General features: G+C 44.4%; 1 protein-coding gene across 1 annotated transcript; it reads left to right on the forward strand.

The window, feature by feature from the left end:
• Positions 1-7,271: 7,271 nt before the first annotated feature.
• On the forward strand, positions 7,272-16,467 carry WEE1 (WEE1 G2 checkpoint kinase; the record flags this gene model as incomplete). The annotated part of the gene is made up of 11 exons (XM_084207332.1): positions 7,272-7,835; positions 9,850-10,058; positions 10,552-10,618; positions 10,702-10,874; positions 11,785-11,906; positions 12,491-12,637; positions 13,029-13,124; positions 13,206-13,291; positions 13,390-13,560; positions 13,653-13,798; positions 16,203-16,467. The coding sequence occupies 11 exons, from the start codon at positions 7,272-7,274 to the stop codon at positions 16,351-16,353; spliced, it is 1,932 nt and encodes a 643-aa protein (XP_084063458.1). The 3' UTR covers positions 16,354-16,467.
• Between the last annotated feature and the right edge of the window lie 4,608 nt (positions 16,468-21,075).

Here is a 21,075-nt window from a genome sequence, read left to right on the forward strand (position 1 = left end):
GTCAACTAGATCAGTTTCTTAGTACTTATCACCTTTTAGAAATTAAAGTTGTATCATTTGACTGAATGTTCAAGGTTTTTTTTTTCCTTAAATTTCATTGCTAATAGTTTCTGGAAATGGTGGCTGGAACGGTGATTTTGACTTAGCAAAGAAATAACTTCAGTTCTTGCTTCTTCTCATTTCCCAGGACATTTCCTGACCACTGTACAAATGTGAGTATTCTTTTTCTTTCATACAAGTTGGTTTGCTGCAAGGTGTTAATTCACAACCACCTCAGTCAGGAAAACCGTAGTAGTTTAAAAATTATTTTTGTGACTGTTACCTTATCAGTTACTCTTGCAAAACTCCCAAGTCAAAGGTGGTGCTTTCATGTTTTGCTAGCTCCCTCGACATAAACAAGGTAGACGGCTTAGATTGCTTAGTGCTTAAAGGAAAGCTGAGGTGATTATGTGTGCCTTAGCTGCCATCATAAGAGACCTTGGTGATTGTCCCCTCCTGCTTCCATTCAGCCAGTAGTGGAAGGAGCTGTTTTGGTAGCTGATGCTACATGTTGGCATTGGAAGGTCCTGTAGCAGAGTTTAGACAGGACAAGATAGGGTTAGGTAGATAGGAAAATTGGCAAAAAGGATTTCAGGAGGAGGAAGCAGAGAATGTGACAGACCTGGGTGTTTGGCAGTGGAAATCTCTGTACTTTACCCACAGATTCTACCCCGCGTTCGAAAACTATCTCAGAGGGAATGCTTTGGCACACTAGAAGGAAGTAGCTTGTAAAAGATGAGCCCTGCAAAGCAATTCAGGTCAGTGTATCACTGCCTCTTGCAGATTGACTCCCACATTTCCACTCACGATTTTTCTCTTTTATGTCAATTCCGGGTCTATACCAATTCTCCCCATGAAGGAGTAAGCCCAAAGTCTTTCCAGACCTCGCAGTCAACACTTCCCCTTTAAGTATTTGTCCAGATTTTCCCTCTGGTGGCCTTTGCTTTACTGTAGTTCAGGTAGTAAAGGAGGTGATTCTTTTCGGTGCTCCAGGCTGGTGACCTATCGTGCCAGACACACTCTGCATAACAACGGGACGGCTTTTACCCTGAAAGGCTAATGGTTTTCATACAAGTAAATCCTGCTGTAAACAGCCTTCATCCTGCTGCTGTGATTAAGCCCAGCTCAGCTGACCGATACCGCAGATGTGGGTGTGAGACAGGCACGTGGTGTCTGCTCAGCACAAGGGCAGGACGGGCTCACGGAGCTGATAAACTCCGGCTGAGCTGGACAGGCCGCTCCTCCTAAGCTTTGCTTTGCTTCCTGACCCTCCTCACCCCTCAAATACTGCCTGAATTTGTCCCACTGCCTGCTCTGGGTTCTGGGAGGATTGTGCTGCATCAGAGAAATCCCTGTGCCTTGCTGTGCTCTTCCCAGTGCACTCAGGAGGCCTTCCCCAGGGAAGCACGGTGTGGAGTAAGGATCCGATTGAAAATGTTTCTGGATCTGGTAACTCCAGCTCTACAGCTGTTGAGATTTGTCAGATTCTGCACCTTAAGCTGACCAAGATGAAGAAGTGCCCCATAACAAACCTGTTCTGTTCACTCTGAGTTTGTCACTGAGTGAAAACAAATTTTCTGTGTAATTTTCAAACGGCACGGGTGAAATTTCATTAATACCTGGATGGCATGCAAACTGATTTTCTTAAGCAGTAAAGTTTTGAGAGACTGGAAATGAGAGGTAACTTGTGTCCTGTTCAGCTATTAACTTAGAGTTGTTCAAAGCTTAAAAAAAAATTATTTATTCAGCATGCATAATTTTTGTCTTGAAAAAATGGAAATTGCCTTGTCTTTGCAGATGCATAAAATCAAACTCCAACCCCTTGTTTATAATAAGGAACTCCTACTTTTTTATTTGCAAAGTATATATTTGAACACCATTTTCCCAAAAGTATCCTGTGCTCTATGGATAAAACCCTTCTAAAGCACAGACACCTATGACAACAAAACAAAAATCAAGAGCCATTTTCAATTCTTTTGTAGGAAATAGTAAACTGCACTCAAACTGAGGCAGAGAAGCAAGCATTTTTCCTTGTTGTGTTATGTGTACTGTAAAATGTCCCATCAGTTTGGCATTCCTTTGATTCAGTTTTCCTGCTGCTGGTGGAGTTCACTTGGTCAGAGGAAAATCTAACAATCTCATTAGGCCATCACCATTAGCACTAAGTTGTTGACACCTCACCCTATCAGGAAGGGGTGATATCAGACTTTCTAACTGAAGGTTATATTCAAAGCAGACTTTAATTATCCCAATAAACATACAAGCTTATACAATTATGCCAATAAACATAGAAGCCTATATCAACAAGTGAGCACTTGGCCCTACACAGTCTGTGTATTTATCTCTGCTGGAAATGTGACCCCCTTAAATACAATCCATCTCAGGTTCTGAAACAATAAGGGATTTTCTTTGGGTTATTACTGTTCTGTTTAATTATTTGCAGCATTCTTCTCAAAGGAATGACAAACCATTTACACTTTCAGGACACAAGTAACTGTGTGGAACTTTTCCTGTAAGTAAAAAGTATCTTATGTGGTTGTCAACCCCCCCAGTGTTTTACCCTTTCTTTTGTTTAAATCCATCACCAGCCTTTAGGTTGATTGGCTGCTGCTTTTTACTTATTTTTCAAAAGACTTTTGGACTCTCCACCGTGTTATTCCTTGGTTCTGTAGGATTTGGTGAGAGGTTCCTGAACAGGCATCTTAGTGATGCAAGACAAGGGAGAGGCTGACTTTCCAGCCCTTGGCAGGTCAGCTGGCAAAACAAACATTACCCACATGGATGTAAAAAGCTCCTGGAGATACAACAATGGTCCAAAGCTGCATCTCCGGTGGGGTTTTTTTCCCTGGGGTATGGCTGATTCAGATTTGAATATAGGTTGTAATGACTGAAAAATCAGAAAGTGCAAGAATGGTTTGTGGGACAGATGGGATTAGCAGCTTTTTGTTTTTAAACAGATACATTCAAGACAGTAAGAAACAGATTTTTAGAAAAATCTTTTATCTGCACACCTAAAAATTTTTGTAAAATGTCTTACCTTAAATGATGCACATAAGAGATTATTAGAAGAAGAGTAGTAGATTTGAAAAAAAGCACAGTACCTCTCTTATGGTTTTGCATGTTCCTTGAAGGAGAAAAAGGAAACAGGTAGGTTAGTGATGGAGGTAAATTAGTAGTGTAGTGACTACTTAGTTTCTGTGCATTAGACATTGCGAGGCTTTTAATTGCTGGTACAAAATCTTTCTATTTTGATAATTTCAACTTGGCCTCAACAGAGGAATGGGACATTCTAATTGTACCTGTTTCAGTCATGGCAATCATTCTGTCTCTTCCACTCTTCAGATGTTTGGAGGAAATTTCTTACCTGAAAACGACTCTGAGGAACAGATTGTTTTGCCATTTTCTTGTTAAGCAGATTTCAAATGTTAAGAGGTAGACTTAAAAGCAAGAAAGGGAGTCACTAAAAACTGTCATGAGTGTGTGCTCTCATAGTCATAGAGAATTGCTGAATTGTATGTGACTGCTTGGCACAACCTGTACTTTTTAAATGTATTTTGTACATTTTAACTTCTGAGTACCTTTGGATCTTCCCTGAAATTCCTAGATTTTGGATCCAGAAGCTGTTCTTTACTTTGTGGAAGCCATGGTGCTGTCAAATTCCCCTTTCTATTCTCTCCCTTGTTCTCTTGATCTCTTGCTGTTATTATTTAGAGTTCCTGGGTGAATAAATCCCTGAGCAATGTTCTCTCTGCCTGCGATCTACAGACTAAAAAGAGAACAAGGACTGGCAACACCAGCTATTGGCATGTGTTTGGCTATACAAAGTCCATTTTTGATGGGAAACTCATTTAACTCTGGACCTTGTAATTGAAGAGAAAGAGGTTGCCAGCTAACAGCAGCTGTTAGCAGCACAACCCCAGATAAAATAATCTTTAAACTGCTCACCCTCGGCTGTCAGTGGCCCAGACACAACATCTCCCAGTTGGCACATTCCCACTGGGACTGTTGTCCCTGAATATGCCAAGTCTTGTGTGAGCACTGGAATGCCATTGCTGGCACTGGTGATAAGCACACTGGTCTCTGGGTACCTGCTGAAAACCAAGATAAAAGCTGGGAAAACTGCAAAGATCTCTCTCTGCTCTCAGTTCTCCACCAACAGCCTTGGCACAGCTGCCTGTAGTGTTTCTGTTTTTCTTAAAAGCAGCTTTACCTTCTTCCTCTTCTGCTCTCTCATTCCATTTACACCTCCCCTAATAAGGTGAATTATGCTGGCTGATGTAGAATGGGTTTCAGCCAGATTTTGGCAAAACTCTTCCAATTTGATGGAAGTGGTTTTGGAGGATTCCAGATGAGCTTGCAAGTGCAGCAATCCTGACAAGATGGCAATGCCACTTCTCTGGCAGTTCTGACAGCCAGACAAATTGGTCATTGTTCTATTTCTTCCTCATTTTTGACTTCCCCTGCTACCCACAAAAGTTGGAAACAATGGCTTCCTTGAGCTTGAAGACTCCTAGTTAAAAGCAGCTGTTTGCCTGTTAGTGTGTACGGCTCCAGATAAATATTTCTAGTAGCAGAAACTTCAGTGCAGCTTAAGAACAAGTATTATAAGAGGGAAAACAACCAATTTTGTAAATATATATCCTGAAAACTGTTAAACCAGTCAAATTTGTAGGAATATCAGCCAGGCACTGCCTAGCCATCAGTTTGTGTGCTGTTACATCTATGGAAGAATCAGGGCTTGAGACTGCAAGATCTGTGGCAGTTCAGAGGTGCAATTTAATCAGCTTCAGAGAATTTGGGGTGATTTGGCTGGGAGAGTGTGGCACCGTGTGGAAGCCTGCAGAGCTCCTCCTCACTCAGCTTGTTCCTCTTCTGGTGATGTCCATTGCTTAGGTGCTCTCTGGGAGGGAATTGGCTCTGTGGGGCTCTTCAGCCAGGCTACTCCTGGCTCATCACCAGTGTCACAAGGGACAGGGGAGCAGAGTTCCACTCTGTCTGGGCAAAAGCCACCTCTTCAACACAACTGATCATGGTCCTGACAGACTACGGGACCTACAGCCAAAGAACAATGGGTGCAAGTTCAGAGCAGCACGTACACAGAGCCTGTGACCTCTTACATAGCAGCTGTGTGTTTTGTTAGCTACATATTTATTCACTACTTCCCTTTCTTAATTGCTTTCAGATTGCAAATAAACTTTCTTTTAAAATCACTGTGTTACTATTGTCTCCTTATTTCTCTATTCCTTTTTTCCTTTCCTCTCCTATCTTCCCTTCAGAAATACTTTCTTCTCTGTACAACTCTGAATTGTACTGCTTGATTTTGTCCCACTAAACTGTTCCAGTGATTCGGTGGTTAAATTCAATTACAATAGGGCTTCTGAACTTCAGCTTGTCACTTGCTGTCACCAAATACCTGCGTCTGTGGACTCCAGAAAACATGAGTTATATTAGGTTGAGTTTGGGAAGGAAACTGCAAGCTTTGACATTACAGGGGGAAGGATTTATTGAAAGCTTACAGTCTTTAAACTTTTTCAAAGAAAAGGAAACTTTATTTATGACTGAAGCAAGCCACAGATAGTGACTGGGAACTTTTGAGTCATAAGAATTGCTTTGCATCTCCCTCTGTGAGCTTTGATTGGAGAAAGAGGTGGTAGAGATTCTATTTTTAAATAGCTTTCTCTTTAGAACATCATCTGTTTTAAAACTTGAATGCTTCAGTTAGTACTTCCTATACAAAGCATCTCATTTTAAAAAATTACTTTTTAATGGGATGTTAGTGTGGTTCTAAATAATTGCACACCTAGTGTGTTTATACTTGACTTGATGTAGCCCTATCTGTGTCCCATTTTCATAGGTTGTGTTGGCTGCTTTCAGTTTTCTGAAACCGGTTTTCAGTTTTCTCCAAAATGCAAACCTCAAGACTTGTGTTCCTGTGCCTCATCACTGCTTGTCCTAAAACCAGGACAGCTCTCTGCAGAGAAATGGGTATTTTCAGGCAGAAGAGGTTAAAGAATTTGCAATTGCCGGAAGTGGAAGAGGGGACACTGCCATCCCTGCGGGTCCGAGGTTCTGCTCTCTAGGAGTGTGCCAGGGGCAGCACATGAGGATTGTCTGCCGGGCAAGGAGGGGGTGCTCTGCGGAGGAGGTCGGAGAGGGGCTGTGCTGCAGGTCCGAGCACCCAGCTCTGCTCGAGAAGTGAATGAATCCCGGTAGCAGCGCCTGCGTGTCCGGGAACCCGCGCCAGCGGAGAGCGGCTCCAGGGCCGTACCCAGCTGCCTGGCTTTGGGCTCTCCGGGGCTCCCGTGGCTGCATAAAACCCCATTTTTTCATGTGCTTTGTTACCCAAGGGGCTCGTTCGAAGCGATTTGGTTCAGAAGAGAGGAGCAGGTTTATCTGTTGGGTGTAACCAGACAGAAAACGAAGCCCAGAGGCAGAGCGGTGGCAGCCGTAGGAGGCAGGTCTGCTGACAGCATGCACCGTGCATGGCCTTGGCTGTGCCGGGGCTGAGCCCGCCTGGAGCGCCCTGCGGCAGCGAACGGCGCGGGCAGCGCCGCGGCCCTTTAAACACGTGCGTGCCGCTGCTGGAACTGCAAAGCGGTCTGGCTGCGCTTGGGAAGGAAAGAGGCGCCTTTAACTGGCGCAGAAGGTGCTGTTACTATTATTAATTAAATACTGCACTATTATTATGGACATTTTTGCGCGCTCAGTCCCAGCAACTCTACGGGAGCAAGACCACGTTGCAGAGAAGCGGGGAGCGGCAGTCCCGCAGGGCGGCGCGGTGTCCCCGCGGAGTCCCGGGAGCTGCCCGGGCCGGGCAGGCGCTGTCCCCGCGCGGTGCTCCCGGCGCTCCCCGAACGCCGTCTCCAGGCGGCTCCCGCTGTCCGGGCGGGGCCGCCCCGGGGCTAAAATGGCGCCGGGCGCGCGCCTCACGGGCGGACACGTCCGCGCGGCCGCCTCGGGGCGGGGCCCCGGCGCGGCCCAGCCCCCCCGCTCGCGCCAAAGCGGCCCTGACGCGACCGCGCGCGGCCCCGCCCCCGCGCGCCGTGTTTTCAAACCCGGTGGGCGGGCGCGATTGGCCGGCGTGCGCGGCACGTGACCAACGGTCGCGGGAAAGCCGCGGAGTCCGAACGGCGCGCGGCGGGGCCGTTCCTGGGCAGCGCGAGCCGAACCGGCACCGCACGCGGGCGGAGCGCGGGCAGCGCAGCGGGAGCGGCACGGGCGGACCGGCCGCCATGAGCTTCCTCAGCCTGCAGCGGGCGGCGCCGCCGCGGCGCGTCTCGGCCCGGCGGGCGGCGGCCCCGATCCGGCAGAAGCTGCTCTTCCTGAGCGGCCACAGCGACTGCGAGGAGGAGGAGGAAGAGGAGGAGGAGGAAGGCTGCGGCAGCAGCAGCGCCAACAGCACCGGCGAGGACTCGGCGTTCCAGGAGGCGGACTCGCCGCTCTCGGCCGCGCGCACCCCGGCGCGGAGCGACCCGCCCCTGCTGGAGGAGGAGGAGGAGGAGATGGAGCCGGCGGCGGCGCCGCTGCCGGACGAGGGGGACTCGTGGGAGGAGGAGGGCTTCGGCTCCTCGCCGGTCAAGTCGCCCGGAGCCTATTTCCTGCTCGACTCGCCCTCGCCGCTGGCCCCGCACAAGGGCCGGCGCTGCTGCGAGCGCTCCCCGCCGCACCCCGCGGCCGGCGGGTACCGGGGGGCGCGGGGCGAGGAGCCCGGGTCGCCGCTGCCCGACTACCCGGGCACGCCGCCGCACAAGACCCTGCGGAAGCTGCGCCTGTTCGACACGCCGCACACGCCCAAGGTGAGCCCGGGCGGGTCGGGCCCGGCCGGTCCGTTATGTAACGGCGGGGGCGCCGCTCGGGACCGCGCCGGGGGCTCCGGCCGGGGCGGGGCGGGGCCGGGCGGCGCCGCCTCCCGACGGGGCACGGGTACGGGGCGAGCCGCTTACTTAGGTATTAGTCATATAGAAACAAAAAAGTTCTCCGAGTTTGGCAATGTTTTGTGGAAAGAGTGTTTGAAAAGTGCGACCCGGAGTGTTAAAACTCCTAAAGTGCGTGCTGGAGCGTGGAGTGGGCGTTGGTAGGGGTGTAGCCGGAAAGTTAAAGCTCGGCTTGGGGTGTGATCCTGCGTGTCTGTCGGTGAGCTGGCATGTCCTAGGAGGAATTTCTTCACGGGAAGGGCGATTGGACGTCAGAGTGGAGTGCCCTGGGAGGTGGTGTAGTCACCGTCCCTGGAGGTGTTTAAGGAAAGACTGGACGTGGCTCTCAGTGCCGTGGGCTGGTGACACGGCGGTGTTGGGTCATGGCTGGGCCCGATGATCTCAGAGGCTGCTCCAGCCTGATGGGCTCTGCTGCGATCCCGTCGTGTCGGAGCGCTGCTGCTGCCGTGTGCCCGCGCTGCTTCAGCGTCTGCGCGCCTGCATCGAACGGGAAAGGCTGTTCGAGCTGTTCGATGCTGTGAAATTGGTGGAGTCCAAAGTTTAGAGGGAGAGATGGGTGGCTCTTAACTCTGTTAATAGCAGACTTTTGCAAGGCATTTCAACTTTTGAACTCGATGCTGTGTAAAATCCCGTATAGTGAATTTAAATCTACTGATAATTGGCTTCCTTTCTTCATTACTTTTCATATAGCCCTTTAGAAGTAATCCTGGGATAATCCCCGGGGATAATCTCCCAGAGGTCTATAGACTATAGATGGAAAACAACTGATTTAAGGTGTGAGGAAGGCTTCCTTCTTAATTGGTTTTCTACAGCTTCCATCTCCAGTGAGGGTTCACTGGTGAAAATCGGTAGTGCAAGTTTGTAAAAGGTAAAATTGGTGGTGATTTTACACCTTATCAGGAGCAGACACTACAGAGCTGCAAAAGTTTTGTGGAATGTGATGCTAGAAACAAGTTCTTAACACAGCAGTTCAGTGGGCTTCTTAAATTAGGTGGCCAAATTCTACTTAGGTTATCTTTGGAAGAATCAGTTGGTTCAGGTATCCAGTGGAAGTACAGAAATGTGTCCTGAGAAGCACAGGTCTTCATCTAGGGCAGATTTGAGGATTGCAGTTGAGATTCCCATGCACTGAGTGTTCTTCCCCGTGCTGGTTTAGGCTTTAGTCCTGTCAAATATTTATTTTGTTGTTAGGATAAGGTGATGCTCCTGCTTTTGATCCAGTCATCCTTACATCCTCACCAGGATGAAGGAGACTCAGGTGCAGACTTGTCAGTGTAACTTGGAGAGGTTTTGTTATGTGCCTGGAAGATGCCTGCTCTGGCAAGTTACCGTCCAGAAGATCAGTTTTGGCTATTTAACTGACAGTGCAGCCGTGCTGTCAATTCTTGAACCGTTTTTTGTAGGCTCAGAAAATGCACCGGTGCATCACGTCACTTAAATTTGTAGAAACCAAAGATCATTTCGTGTCTGATCTAGCTTCCTCATAATGCATGTGCAAATCATAGTGGTACAGTACAGGATTGTCCTCGAGTTTCATCTGTGTTCATTTAATGGACAAAGATTTGTCCAAGAAGTTTAGGTGATGAAATGATTAAAGACAGGAAAAGGTTACTCTCATCACAATCTTTACTATCTTTTAAAAATAATTTTAATATTTGTTTGCTTGAACTGTTTCTGTGTAGAGTACAAAGTATTATGGTTTCTTAGAAAGTATTTTTGATGGAAGTGCAGATATTTAAACAACTGATGCTAACTTTAGTTAGACAATACTGTAATGATGGCTTCAGGCATGACCTGACTGTTTAATGTTGAAGGCAATGTCAAGGCTAAAAATGACTATAAATATTTTGGTTTTACTTCTTTTTTTTAAATACAGAGTTTGCTTTCTAAAGCACAAGGTTTAGGCTCCAGCTCAGTCAAACTTCGCGGGGGCTCACTCTTTATGAATGTTGGGAAATCAGAGAAGCAAGAAGAAGATTTTAGACAAACACCTCATGTGAACATCAATCCCTTCACTCCCGACTCCATGTTCCTTCACAACTCTGAAGGCAAATGTCGTAGGAGGAAGAGGATACACTGGAATGAGTGAGTGGCTTGTAGCTTCCTTTGTTAAACTTGTATTTAGGACTACTTTTGGCTGCAAAGATTTTGCTACAAATTGCCTCTAAGAATGTATTTTTGCTTGAAGGTTGTTGGTAGTGTATAATACAGCTATTAAAGGATGTGCTTCAAGAGGCATGATAGCATAAAATAATCATTTAGCACTAGATCTTTTGATTACTGTACAGAGAGGATAGACTAGGCTGTGTGCTGATCTTTTTACCTTCATGGAATGAGCCAGCACACTCTTTTGTTCAGGAGGAAAAAAATGCATTAAATACAAGTGTGAAACATGAGGAAAGAAATGACAAAATACTAGTATGGCAATTTTATGAGTTTGTGTTTATAGATGTCTAGTGTTCAATTAGTTAACTAAAGTTAGATAGAATAGGAGAACTAGATCTCAGAAAAATTCAGCAGCTTCTGGGCTTCAGTTTAAAGTTTACTTAAGCCATGTTATTTCTGGTGCGAATTTCAGCTCTTGTGGAGAGGACATGGAACCAAGCGATGGAGAGACTGAAGAGGAAACCATGAGACCTGCTAAGGTACTTCATCTTTAAACCTTGATACTAATTTCAGCGGTTTGTGTATCTGCAGTTCTAAATATTTTCCTTGGTAATCTTTGCAGAGGATAACAATAACAGAAAGTAACATGAAGTCACGGTATGCCACTGAATTCCATGAATTGGAGAAGATTGGGTCTGGTGAATTTGGCTCTGTGTTCAAGTGTGTGAAGAGGCTGGATGGCTGCATTTATGCAATAAAACGATCCAAGAAACCCCTTGCTGGCTCAGTGGATGAGTGAGTACTTCCTGCTCTTAAAACTTAAGTGTCTTCTCTTGGTGGTTCTTCTTCACGTGGCTCTTTGTGTTGGTGTCTAGAGAAGGCATTTAAGATGAAAGTAAACAAACATGAATTAAATGTAAAATAGATACAATTTTGAAGCCACTTGTTTTTTTTCTTCCTCACCCACTACCCAGATACTGTGCAGTACTGGGGAGAAAAGGCTGATTGGCCTCTCTCCTGCCAGATGTTTGTCCCAGTATTCCATGTGGAAACAGATTGTTTGTGAGAATAATACTTCCTTGCAAGGGTGATTCTTTGAAAGATGGAAGGAAGGCACTATTCCTAACTGAGTCCTCATCCTTGTCAGCTTGAGTGGCATGCAGATGAATTAAATCAGTTTGAGGTTATTTTTTGGCATTTGTGAATGAGCCTGTGATTCAGGGCTTTACCCCACACTTCAATAGTGTGGGGAACAGTTGTTCAAATAGTATATATTATAAGTATCTGAACACACAATAGTGTGTTCAAATGGTTACAATATAAATGCCCCAAGTCTGAGTTGCACAAAATTGCATACCAGACTTACAATCTAGGGAATGTTGAGTTCAGTCAAACCCTTGGCTTATGAGCACTTTTATTTTTTGCCTAGAACTTCAGTCGTGCATCTTAAAGTTTGCTATTGCTACTGGTTGGCAAGTATGTAATGGCAGTGTGGCTCCCACACCAAACTTTTTTTGATATTCCATAGATTAGGTCTTTTAATATAATGTAAATTATTTTAGCTGTTTGGACATAAGTACAAATCCAGCTTAGGGTGCCACAGAATTGAATAGGAAGATTTTAATTAGAAATACTTACTGTAATAAGAAATGGTGGTAATTTCACCTCACAGTACTCAACATGTGCTGTTTTTTGTGATTAACAGGCAGAATGCTTTAAGAGAGGTCTATGCACATGCAGTTCTGGGACAGCATTCTCATGTAGTGAGGTACTACTCTGCATGGGCAGAAGATGATCACATGCTTATACAGAATGAATATTGCAATGGTAAGTAAAGAAGATGTACAGGTATCTACAAGCTCTTAACAATAGTTAGGAACTGATTACCCTACTCATAGCTCATGCTGTCTTTCTCTCAAGTGACTGATATTCCTTTCTGAAAAAGGCATTTCAGATGGATGAAGCAAAAACTGTACAAAGTTGAAGACCAAGTCACGCATGTTCAAGCATACTAGAAGTACTGTGAGGTGTTTGTGAGCAGAAGAACTGTTCTTTCTTCTGTACAGTAGTACCAGCTGGAATAGAGAAAATTGCTAGCGTTTCCATTAAAAAGGAGATTAAACTTGATTCTGAAGCATTTTGCTCTTGTGGATGCCCTGACAGAGATTTGGAAGAGAGAGAGAGCCCTTTCCCTTGTGTTGATATCCTGTTAGTGTGACAACTACAGGAGAAAAGAATTTTATTTTATTGTTATGTGGCTAAAAAGAGGATACAGCACTATATTTTACACTTACTGTATATTGCCAGCAAATTCTTTGTGATATATTCACTTAATTTTGGGAGCTACTTGTCATTACTTCGTCAGCTGTTTGATACAAAAATATAACTTTGTTTTTTTAATGGTGTTTCAGGTGGCAGTTTAGCAGATGCCATAAGTGAAAATTACAGGAATATGCGTTACTTTACTGAACCAGAACTGAAGGACTTGCTGCTTCAAGTGGCTCGAGGTTTAAAGTACATTCATTCAATGTCCCTGGTACACATGGATATCAAACCTAGTAAGTTTGTAACTACTTCGCTCTCTGTTGACAACTGGTGCAGTTCATTTAATCTGCTGTAGAAAAATGAACAGTTAGCCACACCTTACTAACTGTAAATTCTTCCCTGAAGCTCTGAATAGGAGCACAAAGATGTCAGTTATAAAATTGGCCAGCAGACCTAAACTGTTGAGTTTATCTTGGGTCCTTTTTGTGTAATTGACTCTACTTGCATAACACTTGGCTGCCTTCCCAGCAGAGGGGCCACAGCGAATCAGTTCTAGCTTCTCACTCTTTGAACAGGGTTTATATACAAATAAAACTTCTGCGTGGCTAAAGCAAACTGTACTGAAACTAGGTCAAGGAGAAATGATACAGGAACGTTTGTTTTAACAATTCTGCTCTTTTTCAGGTAACATTTTCATATCTAGAACGTCAGTCCCGAGTATAACTCTAGAGGAAGGCGATGATGATGACTGGTCATCTGATAGAGTCATATTTAAAATAGGTGAGAAACAGCACACTTATGTGCAAAAGAATTGCATCATCTCATTGTCTTCTGAAAAGTAACTTTCTTTTCTCCTGGCAGGTGACCTGGGCCATGTAACTCGAGTCTCTAGTCCTCAGGTGGAAGAAGGTGACAGCCGTTTCCTTGCAAATGAAGTCCTACAAGAGGTAACTCTTCTGTTTGTGGGAAACAGTGATGTTAGGCCTGCGTGCCGTTTCCTTTAGGGAAAAAATGGTGAATTTATTTTTCCTTTTCTCTTTTGAAGAACTACACTCACTTGCCGAAAGCAGATATTTTTGCTCTCGCTCTGACTGTTGTCTGTGCTGCTGGGGCTGAACCTCTTCCAACCAACGGGGACCAGTGGCATGAGATTCGGCAAGGAAAGCTGCCCAGACTGCCACAAGTGCTTTCTCAAGAATTACTAGACTTACTAAAAGTAAGAACTCCTGTACTAGTGGCTCGCTGAGAAGTGCAGTTTATTGTCTTGCTGGCCTTAACAAGGATGCCTTGTTTTCTTTGTGTCCCAAGGTTATGATTAATCCCGATCCTGAGAAAAGGCCTTCGGCCGTGGCACTAGTGAAGCATTCAGTGCTTCTCTCTGCTGCAAAAAAGAGTGCGGAGCAGCTCCGGATAGAGCTGAATGCTGAAAAATTCAAGAACTCCCTCTTGCAAAAGTAAGTAGGTCCTTGGGGTCCTTCAACAGGACTTCATTTCTAACAGGTTCTCACCTGAGACTGAAGTGATGATAAAACAGGAGTTTCCTTGTTTGTGGGTGAGATCCACAAATCTGTATGCATGTGCTTACCTGAGAGTACAAAGTGGGTCATGGAACTTTAAAAGGAACTTTCTCCACAGAAAGAACTGCTTGAACACTCTAAGGGAATCTCAAAAGCACTATTAGTATTCAAGGCGTACAAAATGTTGTGGTTTTAGACAGATGTTTCAGGGCAGGGCACACTTTTGTGACAGGTATAGCCTAGCTTACATCTGTATGATTTGAGTCTGTGTTTTCCTAGGTCATTTGTACATTGAAATGTTGGAAAATTATCTGTTTTGAACCTAAATGGAATGGCACATCAAGAATGTTATTGGATTAATCTGACCTGTACACAGCAGTGTGTTACCGGGTCACCAGAGAATCATTTGTATCCAGAGGTCATCTTGTCCTACGCCTTGCTCAAACACTCACTATGAACTAAAGCTTGGAAAAAGAGATTCCCTTTAGGAAAGTCTGATGTCTGCTTAAGTTTCAGGGAAAGAGTTAGTAAATTAATAGGCAGCCATCTGACTTACACTGCAGTTATCTTTGCATGCGTTATACATAACGGGCAGGCTTTTATAGGGAATATATAGATCACTGATTTATTTTTGAGTGGTATGTCTTGAATGAAAATGTTAATTTCACGTTCAGGTTCACTTCATTGTTACCTGCTTATCGTGCCATTGCTAGTCTGACCACAGCCAGATGTACTAAATTAGCTGGTTATCTTTATGATATTATTAATTACATTAAAAGAATAATCAGACAATTTGTGGAGGTTGCTGAAGGGCAGATTTGCTGAGGTAAGTTGCTTGCTTGTACAAAGACAACATTTTTGCATCACTTGAAAGAAAAAAATGGCAAAGCTGGTGTTTTGTGAAGATTTCTTGTAAATCCAAAAATTATGTAAAAACAACACTTAGCCACAGTAATTTTTAATGCTGTGTGGCATAGCGCTCCATAAAATACTTCAGGTAGTTTGGGGGGACAGGTTTTTTCTGTGTTTGGTTTGTTTTTTCTTAAACTTCCTAGCATTTGAACCATTTAAAATACCACTTTTGTGTGTAAGTCATCTTCAGTGGAAAGAATCCTTTTAAGGCAACTCAGCTTTTTTACTGTGTTGTCCTCTTCAGAGGAAGGAAGAATTCAAGATTTCTAGGCAAGAATTCAAGACTTCTAGGGGAAGAGTGGAAGGATGTTGTAAAACTAAATTTCCTGGTAATGTGGTGTGGTGGTTGGGTGAGCACACGAGTGTGTATTTGTGACTGATGTTCACAAGGAAGAGGACTGAAAATTGGTTGCATTCTCTTCCAGTGAACTGGCACAGTGATAATGTGAGGGTGATTAGATGGGGCACGGGTGTTTAAGAATAATACTCTGGCTTACAAGAATGGGAATTGCTTATTATACTAAAACATAGCTTATAACTGAATACACCTGCACCAATGTGCAGCAAGCTTGTAAAGTTTGATTTTGCTTTGCAGCCAGCTGTGAAGTGAGATTACAAATGCTGACTCTTATAGTAGAGAAAGTTCTTTAATGGATAGTTTGAGATTGTGGAAGGAAGAGAGTATGGGGGAAGGCTGGGTTTTAGCCATATGTCAGTATTTGAAGAAAGGCAGTGTATGGGGGGAATCTTTATAAAGATAACTGTGCTCTTTAGTTGGACTACTTTATAATTTTATCCTGAGTTAGATTTAATTTTGTCCTCAGGCTGGGTATTGGTAATTCTCTGAAATAGGACAGTTGGCAGAATGTTGCACAGGGGCAATGGCCTGTGCTGCCTTCAGTGACTCAGCCTCGCAGGCTCTTTTTTAGGCAGAAATCGTGGAGGTGGTGATCAGCTTTTGATGTGGGTATGCAAAAGGGAAAGGATGCTTCCTGAGCTGTCTGTTGCCAGTTACCCACACCTGTGTTCATCTAAGTGTCTGAGTCTCCCACGGAAGTTCAGGTGGGGCTGAATGTGCTTCCTTTGGGCAAGCCTCGGTAATGAACTCTGACTTAACATGTACCTTGTGCTAGGAAGTAAAAGCACCCTTCTGTGTCCTGGTAATTGGAGGGCTGAGCTGCTTGCAGCAGGCTAGATTTCAGAATCTGAGTTGTGTGAATTTTTCATTTCCTTCCCTCGCTTTTCAAAAGAAGGAGCATCTGTACAAGTAATGAGCATCCCACCTCTGCCCTCTGGTTGGAAACAGGGGGATGTGAATCATAACGCTCTCAGTCAGTATGACCTCAAACTGACCTAAAGTTTTGAACTGTGACCTGCTGTAACTGGTTTGCTATTTCTTGCTGTGCTGAGCCACGTCCCTGTGTTGCAGAGAGCTGAAGAAGGCGCAGCTGGCGAAGGCGGCGGCCGAGGAGCGCGCGCTGTTCACGGACAGGATGACCACGCGCTCCACGACGCAGAACCGCCCGTCGCGGCTCATCGGCAAGAAGATGAACCGCTCCCTGAGCCTCACCATCTACTGACCGCGGGCCAGGCAGCGCGGGGATGGCCGCAGCTTCTCTGCCCCAGCGGAGCTAAGGAATTGAAGGAAGCCTTCAGTTCCTGTTTCTTGTCCTGTAGTCAGTATCACCAGTTTTACAGCTATTGCTTCTGGTTTTTACTTGTACCCTATGGCTGGTTCTGTATTAACCATTTGGGTTGATGGACTCGGTTACTCTCCTGCCTGTAGAGGATCCTGGATGTTACTCCATAAGCCTTTCGGTTACACTGTTAGATGTTATGTTGTCCCAGGGTTAACCACTATAGTGGTGTGCTGCTTTGTAGTGTTACAGCATTGTAATAAGAAGCAATATCCCTAATCTTTTAAGAAGGAGGGAGGGGGCCTTACTTTGATAGTTAATTTTTTTTTTTTTTTGGAGGAGAGGGGGAATAAATTTTAAAAGACAGGCTTTAAGGCCACCTACAGTCAATGTACCTGATGTCAGGTAGACTTTTGTTGTGAATTTTATTTGTGTATTCAACTGGGAGCACTTTGTAGGCATTGCATAAACCACAGCTTAGGAACCTGTGGAATTAAGTGCCATGTGGAACTGCTGCTATTTTTAGTTCAACGTCCTTGCTGTAAACTGTAGCATTAAAACAATCATTATTGTGTTAATAGGCTTCTTGTTAAAGCAATTAAGTGAAACAAATGTAAGCTGCATTTTAGTGAAGGCAGCATTTTTCTCTCAAAGCTAGTGCATTGTGAAAAAATGCACCAATTTAATATTTGGACTCTGTATTAGTGTAGTGCAATTGTTAACGTCTTTGCTATTGATGTTTTGTTCTACTTTCTAATAAGGTTCTCTGAATGTTCATATTTTCTTCAGTTGCCCGTTCTTGAGGCTATTGTATGTTTGTTTTTTTTTATGTTGGAATACTTGTAAATAGTTTAGTGTGTTCAGGTTGTTTTTCATTGTTTATGTACATAAGTTTGATCATGCTTATAGTGTACTATACAGAAACTGCAGTCTGGGATGCCAGCAGACACAGCTTAACTATTCAGTTTGAAGTTCCAATATGTGGAACAGAATGTGGCCATGGAACCGGTGCTGATATTGAACCTAGGCTGACAGAAGAACTCTTCTGATTACTGGCTTGTCTCTTCATTCATTTTACTTAAAACAATGTTTCCCTTTTGTGCTCTATTTGTTCTTACTAGTGTTGGATTTGAATATTAAAGTTAAAAGTTCTGTTTGTTTAATATTGTGTAACACTTATTTAACTTTGTAGTTACAGAAATAAAATACTGAGTTGGGAATATACTATGGCAAGTCCTGATGAGATCTGCTTCCCACTCATGCCTGATGCTTGTGATTCCCTCTCATGAGAGTGGGACTGAGTGAGATAAGACACTTGCTGATAGTTAGGAGAGAAGGATCCTACTCCGTGTGTTAGTGTCCATAGCAGTCTGTCTCTAGCCTCAGGAATGGTATTGCATTGGCAAAGATGAAACCCCTGGAAGAAGTGGAACCCATGACTGATGATGGAGGAATAGAAACTATGTGAAGAAATAGCTGGGTCTGAGGTAAGGGAAAAAATGTACGACTTGCTGAGATTAGGAAGAGAGCTGCTCATTTAGAAGCTGGGAAGAAAACAGTGGGAGGACTTGGAATATTTCAGGAACACAGTGGTGGCATGTTCTGTGGCATGGAGGCAAATGTAAAGAGAGACACAGTAAATAAAGGCTCAGTAGATCAGTCTGTTGTGGAAGTTTTTACCTTGTGTTAGAGCCACAGGTGAACTCAGAAGCTGTGCCTGAATTCTATGGACTCAAAAAATTCAGCTTTGTAATTAGCAGAAAATAACTAGGAGTTCTCAGTTCTAGTCATATGGCAGTGAAATTCAGAGTATTGGTTTAAGGTATATGAATACTGATATTTTACTGACAACTAAAAAAATTGATACACCGAAACACCTTTAGGTTTTTACTTTATAAGATAGCCCTGTCTTGTTTGTGAGAGAATTTAAAATATATTGGTTTGTTGCAGTGTTTTAATGTTCATCTACATTGGGATCTTTAAGCATGCTTCTAAACAGTCAGAAATACCAGTTGGTGGGTGATCAGTGAACTTAAGCCTTTTTGTCTCTCCAGTGTAGAAACTGTGTTATATCTATTACAGTTCTGTGCTCCTCATCACCCATTTTCAGAGGCTGTAACAGCAGTAGAGGCATTGCTGTGCAAACAAGCTGTGCTGGGGGCTTGGAGAGCTGTGCTTGTAGCTAAAGAATAGCCTGGATTGCTGGGCCCAGGGAGGTGGTGGATGGAGCTATATCCTGCTGGAGGCCAGGAGTCACCAGGGGTGCTCCTCAGGGGTCCGTGTGGGGCCCAGCTCTGTCTAATGTCTTCATCAATGATCTGGGGGAGAGGACTGAAAGCTCTCTCAGTTTGCACATGACACCAAGTTGTGCAGGAGCGGTGATCTGATGGAGGGTAGAAAGGCTGCAGAGGGCTCTGGACAGGCTGGATTAACAGGCTGAGGACAGCTGCAGGAGGTTCAACAAGGCCAAGTGCCAGGTCCTTTCCCTGGGCCACAACAACCCCAGGCAGCACTACAGGTGGGGAAGGAGTGGCTGGGAAACTGCCCAGTGGAAAAGCACCTGGGGGTGCTGCAAGGCAGCTGAACAAGAGCCAAGGGGCCAAGGTGGCCCCTGGCATCCTGGCCTGGATCAGCAATGGTGTGCCCAGCAGGAGCAGGGCAGGGATTGTCCCTGTGCTGGGGCCACACCTCGAGTGCTGTGTCCAGCTCTGGGCCCCTCACTGCCAGACATTGAGGGACTGGAGAGAGTCCAGAGAGGGGCAACAGAGCTGGGGAAGGGTCTGGAGAGTCCTGTGAGGAGCAGCTGAGGGAGCTGGAGGTGTTCAGCCTGGAGAGGAGGAGGATCAAGAGAGACCTTACCACTCTCTATAACTTCCTGAACAGAGATAATAGCCACGTGGGGGTCAGCTTCTTTTCCCAAGTAACAAGAGATAGGACAAGAGGAAACAGCCTCAAGTTGTGCCAGGGAGGGTTTAGATGGGATATTAGGAACCATTTCTTCACTGAAACAGTTGTCAAGCATTGGAACAGGCTGCCCAGGGAAGTGGTGGTGTCACCCCCCCTGGGGTTATTTAAAAGCTGTGTGGATGTGGCACTTAGGGATGTGGTTGAGTGGTAGACTCAGCAGTGTGGGGTTAACAGTTGGATTCCATGATCTTAAGGGTATTTTCCACATAAAAAATTCTATGGGTCTATTCTAGTGCTGGTCACAAGTTTTGTGTGCCATTGAAGGGGTGTCCTGCTTAAACCATAGGACTGAAGTGACTTTAGGTGTTTTAACTTTTTCCTGTGTGCCAAGGACAGTATTTAAGGGTAATAAGGTATTTCAGAGTTCTAAAGCAGTTTATGGCAGCAGTAAGAATCATGAAATTTTATCTCAATTTTTCATAAGCCTTTCTGATGCAGGGGGTGAGGCAGTGAATCCTGGCTGCAGCAATGGCTAGTGGGAAGGAGCAGAGAATTTGGGAACTGTGTGTTAATGCTTCCCATGAATATTCCCAGCATCCAGTGATTCATGATTCAGATGTTTACTGAGTAAGAAGTGGTATCTATTTTTACTGACATTGAAGGGGGTTTCTTTTTTTAATAGGAACAATCTTACAGTAATTTTGGCAGCTTACAAATTATGGCAAAAGAGAAGACTTGGGCCAAACTTATCTGTAGTTGAGCAGAACTTATCTGTAGCTGCCTTTGCAGGTGGAAGGAGGAGCTTCTCACCTCTCACAAAAATGTGGAGTTGGGTATTAGCTGAGATTCAACCAAGCGTGGTGTAACAGGAGGAGCTTCAGCACATGGAGGGGAAAGCTTTAGCTGAATCTAAGAAGCAAGCATTAGAGTTGGGTGGCAAACATGTTCTTCAAAATAGCTACATTCAATGTTTCACCATATTTCTCTTGAATTCATCTAGTTTATATTTCCCAAGCATAACTTTTTTGATCAGACTACATGACCTCATGAAGAACTCAAAGTGAATGTAAAAATCCTTGAAAGCAGGTATTTTGTACCCCCACCTCCTCTAGACATTTGTCTGCTCTCTCTGTCTTCTCCATCTTCTAACAATGCATTACTGGACACCACCTGCTTGGTCTTGCTCAGTCCTTCTGCAACTTCTGACCAAAAAGTGGGTGGTGTGATGGACTAAAGCTCCTACAGATTCAGTTTCCTGTAAAGACACAACACCATTTAACACAGAAAAATTAATTTCAAGTATCAAGGACTGATTCACTGGATTTGGATAATTCATCTTGCAATTCAAACCTTTCCATTGTCTGTAGAAATACTGATGGGTTTACAGGCTAAACCATTGAATTGAATCACAAATGGTATACTTAAAGAAATATTGAATCACATCTGGTGTTCAAATGCTACATGAAATTCTGTTTATGCCATTACTGTCAAAATACAATTGGAGGTCATTTTTGTTTGTTTTTTGTTTCGTCATTTTTGTATGTTTTTTTGTTTTGTTTTGTTTTTGGGAAGATAGCCCCACACAGCAGTTGTATAGGTTTTTTTTCTAGTTTTTATTGGATTCATTTTTCAGTTTCCAAGTATCCTGTTGCCCTATTAGCTGGAATGGATCTGAATCACTAAAATGTAGAACCTAAAATCTTACTGTCAAGTTGGCTTAATGTGGAAGTCACAGACAAGTTTTACCTCCATTTAGAA

The sequence above is a fragment of the Fringilla coelebs genome (assembly GCF_963513975.1).
Source record: "Fringilla coelebs genome assembly, chromosome: 6".
Lineage (NCBI taxonomy): Eukaryota > Metazoa > Chordata > Aves > Passeriformes > Fringillidae > Fringilla > Fringilla coelebs.